Source organism: Primulina tabacum, chromosome 2 (assembly GCF_025594145.1).
Source record: "Primulina tabacum isolate GXHZ01 chromosome 2, ASM2559414v2, whole genome shotgun sequence".
In the NCBI taxonomy this organism is placed as follows: Eukaryota; Viridiplantae; Streptophyta; class Magnoliopsida; order Lamiales; family Gesneriaceae; genus Primulina; species Primulina tabacum.
In genome coordinates, this window is record NC_134551.1 from 51,953,155 (window position 1) to 51,961,880 (window position 8,726).

General features: G+C 36.9%; 2 protein-coding genes across 3 annotated transcripts; one reads left to right on the forward strand and one right to left on the reverse strand.

Moving 5' to 3' along the window:
- Nucleotides 1-356: 356 nt before the first annotated feature.
- On the forward strand, nucleotides 357-1,755 carry LOC142536812 (fasciclin-like arabinogalactan protein 2). Its single transcript, XM_075642164.1, has one exon. The coding sequence runs from the start codon at nucleotides 427-429 to the stop codon at nucleotides 1,585-1,587; it is 1,161 nt and encodes a 386-aa protein (XP_075498279.1). The 5' UTR covers nucleotides 357-426; the 3' UTR covers nucleotides 1,588-1,755.
- A 1,735-nt stretch (nucleotides 1,756-3,490) lies between these two features.
- LOC142536813 (BTB/POZ domain and ankyrin repeat-containing protein NPR1-like) lies at nucleotides 3,491-7,074 on the reverse strand. 2 transcript variants are annotated; one of them, XM_075642166.1, is made up of 5 exons: nucleotides 6,769-7,074; nucleotides 5,649-6,661; nucleotides 4,784-5,543; nucleotides 4,144-4,347; nucleotides 3,491-3,990 (listed from the first exon to the last, which is right to left on the reverse strand). In XM_075642166.1, the coding sequence occupies exons 2-5, from the start codon at nucleotides 6,195-6,197 to the stop codon at nucleotides 3,815-3,817; spliced, it is 1,689 nt and encodes a 562-aa protein (XP_075498281.1). In that variant the 5' UTR covers nucleotides 6,198-6,661; nucleotides 6,769-7,074; the 3' UTR covers nucleotides 3,491-3,814. The 2 variants fall into 2 exon arrangements, with proteins under 2 accessions (XP_075498281.1, XP_075498280.1); XM_075642165.1 differs by having other exon boundaries at nucleotides 3,491-3,995; nucleotides 4,150-4,347; nucleotides 6,769-7,064.
- Between the last annotated feature and the right edge of the window lie 1,652 nt (nucleotides 7,075-8,726).

Genomic DNA, 8,726 nt, shown 5'->3' on the forward strand with positions numbered 1-8,726 from the left:
TCAGATAAATGCTGCGACAATAACATAATACCCACTTCACACCACACTATATATAAAAAAAAAGATTAGCAACCGACACATTAAAAACCAAATCAACTTTAATTACGTGATGTGTTATTCTTAAAGAATTTTATTCAACCGATTTAGGACAACTAACACACTCATTTCTGAACGTGAAGTTTACGAATAATAATCCAACTATAAGCATTTCAACACATTATGGTGGAAATTGAGTTCTGATAACATTTGAAATTTGGACCTAACTCAACCCAAAAACTAGCTCAAAAAATGAGTATTGTGCAAACCCATATATATCTCTAAAACAAACTGTGAGATAATAACAATTATATTATATATAAATACACATACCTTGGTAGCATTTTTCATCATCAAAGAAGTCTCAAGAGGGGAAGATTAGTGGAAACCATGCAGCTAAGAATCTTGATTCTTGGCCTTCTTCCACTAGTGCTGTCCCTTCCCGCCACCGCACATGCACACAATATCACCCATATACTTGCCGGGTACCCGGACTTGTCCACCTTCAATCACTACCTCACCGTCACGCACTTAGCGGCGGAGATCAACCTCCGCCGCACCATCACCGTGTGTGCTGTCGACAATGCAGCCATGGACGACTTGATCTCCAAGAATTATCCACTCTACACCATCAAAAACATTCTTTCCCTTCACATCTTCGCTGATTACTTCAGTTCCAAGAAACTCCACCAGATGCCGAAGGGATCCACCACCACCTCCTCCCTGTTTCAGGCAACGGGGGAGGCTGCCGGGACATCTGGATACGTCGACATCACTGACATTAAAGGCGGGAAAGTTGGCTTCTTACCCGTCGACAGCAGCGAAAATCAGCCGATGGCAACCTTCGTCAAGACCATAGGAGATTTACCGTATGATATCTCAGTTATCCAAATCAGTCACATTCTAACGTCACCGGAAGCCGAAGCTCCATCTTCCGCCCCCACGGACGTGAACGTAACTTCGCTCATGGCGAAGCAAGGTTGCAAAGCGTTTTCCGATTTGATCCGAGCGGAAGGGACCGAAGACACTTTTCTTCAAAGTGTCGTAGGCGGATTAACGATCTTCTGCCCTTCCGACGACGCGCTAAAATCCTTCATGCCTAGCTACACAAATTTAACATCTGACGGAAGAACTTCGGTGGTTCTGTATCACGCCATTCCGACCTACAATTCGCTCGGAATGCTCAGATCAAGCAGCGGATTGGTGAACACTTTAGCTACTGAAGGAGCAAACAAATACGATCTCACCGTACTGAACGACGGAGACAACGTGAAACTGGAAACGAAAGTCAACACGGCCACGATCAAAGGAACTTTAATCGATGCAGATCCTTTGTCGGTTTTTAAAATCGACAGGGTTTTACTGCCGAGGCAGCTGTTCAAGGTGGATCCGTTATCCAAATCGAAGAGCAGCAACGGCGCCGAATCTCCAGGTCCCTCCACCGACGACGAGGCGGCGGCGGCGGACATAAATTCAAGCAATGATAGAGAAAGAATCCGCGGTGGTTGGTTTGTGATGAGCGTGATTGGAATTTTGGCCACCATTTTTTAAATTGTTAATATTATTGGAAATTGTCTTGAATATATGAATATATATTGTGAGAATTTTCATGATACGTTGATACAGTTTTCACATATTTTTTAAAATTATTACTTCTGGTTTGCAAAATAAAAATAATTTATTTATATATTATAAGTGTGGGTATTTATCGAATGCAAATTTGCAAATTGTATTTCATATTATTTATGCCTCGGGTGACCTTAAACTTAATATTAAGACAATCGCATGTTTATTTTATAAAATATGTCAATTCAATTCATATTTAAAAATAAAAAATATATGTATAATCGACTCGAGTTCGAATATTAATTTTCAAGTTACTGGAACTTGACTCAACTGGAGACCGAAAAATTCGATAAAAATTCGATTTCGATATTATTTTAACATACCCATCATCATATAGTTCGCCTTGATCATGAGCTCGAATTTGGTCAAATCAAATTTGAGTTGAGTATTTAATTGCATAAAAAAAAAAAAAATCAAATACAACCATATATATATATATATATATAATTTAATGGTCAAAGGCCTTAAAATTTATAATTGTATTTGTGGGGTACGTTATATATATATTTTTAATGGTATTTGGCCTCAAAATATGACCATCTAAACACGACAAATGATCTTTTAAAAATCTGTATTTATAAAAATAAGGAAATTTCTTATACGCGGTTTCACGTTTACGGAGAGTTCTATTTAAATGATGTATGTTAGACTATTTTTCCCCCCAATAATTATAGTTTGCTTCGTTGGATTGTGAATTCAGAAAGTATACCTTTGTTTTATCACTTCCAAATCCAAAGGTGGACAATTCATCTTTAGTTCATTTTTCCAAGGGCTTTAAATGCATCTTATTCTTTCTACAGTGATGGTTACTCTCTCCACATTTATTTAAAAACGGTCTTCTCTTGTTAATAACACATGATGCAACACATTGCATGTATCAAGAAATTTCATTGATCCAATTCTCCCTTAATGCACTATGCAGCATTATTAGTGCTCACTTGTCCTGAAATGACTTGGTGAAATGTGTTTGATTCTTGAAATAAATTTTGTTTATTTGAATTATATATATATATATATATGTTCCTTTTAGTTCAAGTGTTGTTTTTTTTCATGTTAAAAAACGTAGGATATTTACGAAAAGAATAAAACCATGAATAGATCGAGTATTTAAATAATTATTATATTAATCAATAAGGACATATCGATTGCATAAAAAAATTTAGAAATAAAGACACTTGAACAAAACAAATATAGTGGATGATTAATTACGTAACACTAAAATTTCAAGTTTAAAACGATGATTCGGAATCGACCCAATTGTAACAAGCTTTTCTACAACTCAAAACAACAAACAAAACTAGTAATTAGTTACAGGAGCAAAAGTATTTTCCATTGATATTTCAATATTTAAGAGACAACGAGAAATTTATTAAATATCTTTGTTTACTCCAACAAGATTTGAGGTAATGTCACAATGAAGATGTTCATGTTCCCACTTGCTAATTCCTCGTCCGCCCTTATTCCTTGGGCGACTCGTTGAAAAATCAAGAACGATTTCAAGTCGAGTAGGTCTTTTGTTAGACGGTCTCACGAACGAGTCAACCCTACCGATATTCACAATAAAAAGTAATACTCTTAGTATAAAATGTAATACTTTTTCATGCATGACCCAAATAAGAGATATGTCTCACAAAATACGACCCGTGAGACCGTTTCACACAAGTTTTTGTCTTTCAAGTCATACTAACACTATGTTTGGAAGCAAGGATTTGGAGAGACTCGTGGGGATTTAGATTTGAAAAATGAAGAACGATTTCACGAGTTAGTTATGCTCCACCGGGAGAATCTCCTCCATAAACTGGAGGCCTTCTTGGATTCACGATTAAACTTACACCCCAAAGGAGATGGATATATGAAAAGATTAACTCAGACAATACAGTGCGACTCTGCTTCACACAGACCTATTAACTTTGACACACAGGTGTGTAGATATAACAAAACTCCACCAGTGCTAGATGTCTGTCAAGCTTTGAATTCTTTCTATGCTCTACAATTTAAGGCCAACTAAGAAGATTGGATAATCCAAGCACGCTCACAAACACACACGTGCGTGTGTGCTCGCGCTTATCTTTTTCTAAGCTTATTATTTATTGCACTACCTTTTGGAGAAGATGAAACAGTGGAACGAGTTGAAAAGCCTGCCAGCTTATGTTCAGCCATGTCTCTGCTGAATGCTTTCATCACATCCGCCTTGAGTTCCATGAAGCGCATCTTTTTCGTTCTTTGTTCTTCTGCTGTACCCTTCTCCAGCAGTAGAGCGCCTAAAATGTCGTCCTCCAACAGTCTGTCGAGAACTTCCGAGCAGTTGGGGAAATATCGCCGCCCCGTCTCCACTGCCATTTAACAAAGATTGAATCTTAATTCGCTGAGCTATAATGTTCATAGATTTTCAGATGAAATTTGCATCTTAAAATTTATGTCAATCGACAGGGAAGTGATGTATAATGCTTTTAAGTTCAAGAAATTCTTTTGAGTTGGTACTCTTACCAGTTTTTTGCAGGGCTTGCAACCTCTGCTGGAGCCTTTTAACTTGGTCAGTCGGTATTTCATACAAATCAACCTCTCTAATGTTCCCAAATGAACCTTTGGATGCCGAAAGCCCAGCAAACTCCAGAGTCGAATCTACGTGTGCTATCTGCATAGCTAATCTTGCTTCCAGTGGAAATAAGGTTCGTGCCATTGCAACTGCCAAGTAAACTCCAATTTTATAAAGCACTCACACATTCAACTATAGCTGAATAATTGGTTAGTTATTGACTCAGAATACATGCAAGCATCTGTTAGAGCTGGATGAATAAAGGTATAAGCTGCAGCTTAAAATTTTGTAACTAGCAATTCATCATTATTGCCCCTGAGTTCAATTTTAGAATCAAACTTTGTCCAAAGTTATAGTGATTAATAATGATATGACTTGAATATTCCAAAATACACGGACAATTGCTGGTCCAGACAAACTCAAAACTCGAGCAACTTTCGCAAGGATTAGCTATTTAATTTGACTCCCTAACTCTAATTTCTAGCCCTGTCCCTCATGCATGTGTGTGATCATTTTCCAGGGAAAAAAAAGGATAAATAACGCTAATATATGGCAACGCATATTAACTTGATAACTTATCGTTACCTCTGTTTTCAAAAAGAAGAAGCGTCATGTGCAGATCATCGGCCACCATAATAGATGACATTGACACATTCCCAGCCATCGGATTCCAGCACATCTCTCTCACCAGCATATCTACACACAATCGGTCCTTATTCGTCTCCTGGCCATGCTTCATCACCTCGTTAAAATCCTTAGGACGCGTCAACCTCCTGCATATTGTCACAGCTGTACGTCCATCCCACGTCTTGTCAAACACAGATGCACCCTCGGCAAGCAATCCAAGAACTATAGATGGGTCCTTGCGTCTTGCAGCAACATGAAGTACGGAGTACCCTTGAGAATTCCGGAGGTTAATATCAGCATTCTTCAAGTTCAGAACCTCGTTTATAAGCTTGGGATTGCAATATGCAGCAGCATAATGAAGAGCACAAGATGCATCTAAGGTGATATCGGATTCATCCAAAAGTAACTTCACTAATTCAATGTCATCAGAATCAAGTGCTTTGTGAATTCTCCTGATTCTCTTCTCATTCACAGGGTCCACTGTGATCGAGTCATTTTCTTCTCCTTCTTCTTTCTTGGAACGGACGCGGAGTGATTTGACATCAGCCAACACCTCATGGGGCAGCTCCTTCTCCATGGCAATATTGTCAAGTTCTGATCGTGCTATTCTTTGGACACAACTTGCAAGAAGTTGCTTCAAGTCACAATGAAACGCCACCGTAAGAATTGGAAGTACGTCTTCCACAAAAGCTTTGTCAACAAAACTAAGAAGGCGATGCTACAAGCAAACAAAAAGACAATTGTCAGAATCCACATCTCCGTAAAAAGTATATGAGAAAAGATTTTAGTCAGCACAGCATTCAGAGACTAGTACCAAACTAACCTGAACAACCACCAGAAGTTCTTTAATCTCAAATAAAGCACAAGCATACATCATCTGCACAGCATAATCGATGGCAGGACCACAGGAATCATGAGCACAAGATTCATCAACACAGGTTGATACCTCGGTTGGATACGCCTTAATCTTTCCAGTATACAAATAATTCAAGACGACCATGAATGCTTCGTATCCTATTCTTCCATGAGGCACCAATTCAGACATATGATACTTCGGTTTTCCTTCCTTAACAGATTCATCACTCATTTTTTTAAATAGATTGTGAAAAAATTGACTCTGGGAGGCTAAAATGCAGCGATGGACACCCACAATGTGCCCCTCAACTTCTATTTTGGCGTCACTGTAGTCAAAGTCACCACCAAGCAAGAGCTTCTCAAGGCCGGTACTTGGTCTACTCAAACTCAATAATTCAAGACTCGTCCCCACTTCGGAGCTAGCAGAGGAAGATATGTTGTTGCTTGTAGAGCCATTTGACAAGTGAGAATTGGAGGCAAAGCTCAATGATGAATTCAGCTCACTGCCATAATCCATAGTTATTGCTCCTTGGATTTTATTTACCCAAAATCAGATTATTTTTAACAACAAAAGGAAAAAAATGTACAAGATTATAAGCTCCAGCCCTCCAAATTCCTCAAATCCTTGAGAACCGCTCACCTCCCTCAAGTTGCTCTGATTCAAAATTTACATCCATTAAAAAAATACCGAAAACACCACAGGATTTGGGCATGAGCCTGTTTTGTACGTAGCTCCTAATACAGCAAAATCTTCAATTCCGAGACAACCAACTGTTAAACCAATCTCTATATATGCTAACCTTTAATCAATACAGGCAAAACCTCAAAAGTAACACACACACCGATAAGCCACGCAATATGCAAAGACAAATTTCGATTTTTGGGCCGACAAACAGACTCGTCAGCTCTCCTAGCTAGCAAATTATTCTCTGAAAAATGAAACTACTCAACACGATCCCCTGATTGTCACAAAGAAGCTGCCTGCAAAGTTCAAGAAACAAGAAACCAAGTCATACAGAGTTATCCCATGTGAAAGGTGAGTATAAAATCTTCCCAGAAAAAGAAGCAGCAAAATTCTTCCAAGTTACCTGCAGTATTTGTTCAAGAGCCGAGAAGCTCGCTCATTGTTTGAGGTGACAGTTGACTTCGCTGAAAAGGGTTATGTATACGGTAACTACTTCGGTTAGAAGTTGAGAAAAATGGTGTAAAAAATGTGAATGACTGGGTTTCCGGGAAATGACAGTGAAGGCCGTACGGATCACTCAGAACTCATATTGGGGGGCTGTGTTTGTCTCTTTGCTCCAAGTACACGCCCTTTGCTGACCAAATCCAACGTTCCCCTTCCTCTCTCCATCTCCAACTATAGCAAATATAAAAATATTATAAACATATATATATATAACATGTATGTGTATATATATAACATGAATATGACTTGGATTGGATGTCTGGATTCTTTGAAGTTTGAACCCCAAGCTCTTGGATTGGCTGTTTTGTCGCCAAAATGAACGTCAAAGAAAAATGATCTACGGTGGATAGACCGATGCCATAATTCATATTTTCGGAAAAAGAAGTAATTTTATTTGTAGCATAATAAAACAAACAACGCAAATTCCAAAAAATACCCAAAGCAATTTTTTATTTATCGTGCAGTCCCTAAGTCAGAATTTGTTATTTTTCAAGTCCCTATTGCACCTAATTTGTTACTTTGAGCTCCCTTTTGGGTCGGGGTGTTCAAACTTCGGATAAAATCGAAAAAACCGAAAATTCAAACCGAAAAAACTGAACACCGAACCGAACCGAAAATCGAATTGTGTAATTCGGATACAAATGTTAAAACCGAAATTTATTTGGTTCGGTTTTGGATTATATATGTGAAAAACCGAACAAACCGAAAAACCGAAATTTCATTAAATTAATAATATTTTTTATATTTTTATTTATATTATATATTTTGATATGATATCTAGTGAATGAAAAACCATTTTGAATAATTTTTAGTTGATTGTTGTTTGTTTAATTAATTTAGATCTTATATTTAAATATTTTATTAAGAAAACGTACAGAAAGTTAACATATTATATTTTACAATATATTTATATTATTAATTTAAATAATTATACCAAAACCGAATTAACCCGACCGAAATAACCGAACCGTTTTGGTAGAAAACCGAACCGAACCGAAGAAAAATGGTTCGGATATCGGATTATATATTTCTAAAATCCGAAAACCAAAAAAACCGAAATAAAAAACCGAAAACCGAACCGAACCGACCGATGAACACCCAGTCTTGGGCACAAGATTACCATTTTTTCCCTAAATATATCTTAAAAGTCAATGTGACCCTTATATATTATATTATTCGGACAATGACAAAAACTTGTGTGAGATGGTCTCACGGATCGTATTTTATGAGACGGATCTTTTATTTGGGTCATCCATGAAAAATAATTATTTTTTATGCTAAAAGTATTACTTTTTATTGTGAATATCGGTAGGATTGACTCGTCTCACAGATAAAGATTCGTGAGATCGTCTCACAAGAGATCTACTATCGGATACTATTACATTATAATTTTATACAATTGGCTTTTAATAAACATTAATCAGACAATGATTAAGTACTTTGTGTGTCGACTATGATCGAGTAACGTTAGACAATAATTTTAGATTATCCGACAACAATTTGACATTACTATATAATTTTCAGGCATTATTATATTTGTACACTAGTTTGACAACAACTGGATATTGATAAAACGATATTTATTAAATTGTAATTGAGTACTCTCAAACTAAGTTAGTAGGGTTGTTTGGCTACTGAATTTAAATGCAAATTGAATACAATTATATAATATTTTTTACCAATTATTTAGCACCAATTAGTCATGATCAGGAAGATAATGACTACTGAATTTAAAAACCAATTGAGTGCAAAATTTTTTTTATGACGTGGGAAATTGTAGCCGCTGCATGTCAGTGTACACTGGATAAATCTCTCGGATTATCGCAATAGTCTGCAAATCACACTAGTCATTTAAAC

Excerpts from the sequence above, each read along its gene's own strand:
- LOC142536812 (XM_075642164.1), top strand. The coding sequence starts at position 427 with ATGCAGCTAAGAATCTTGATTCTTGGCCTTCTTCCACTAGTGCTGTCC.
- LOC142536813 (XM_075642165.1), bottom strand. The coding sequence starts at position 6,197 with ATGGATTATGGCAGTGAGCTGAATTCATCATTGAGCTTTGCCTCCAAT. Across the intron at positions 5,544-5,648 it reads AACTTCTGGTGGTTGTTCAG|CATCGCCTTCTTAGTTTTGT; the intron begins GTTAGTTTGGTA and ends GTTTGCTTGTAG. Across the intron at positions 4,348-4,783 it reads TCTTCTTTTTGAAAACAGAG|TTGCAATGGCACGAACCTTA; the intron begins GTAACGATAAGT and ends TTTACTTGGCAG.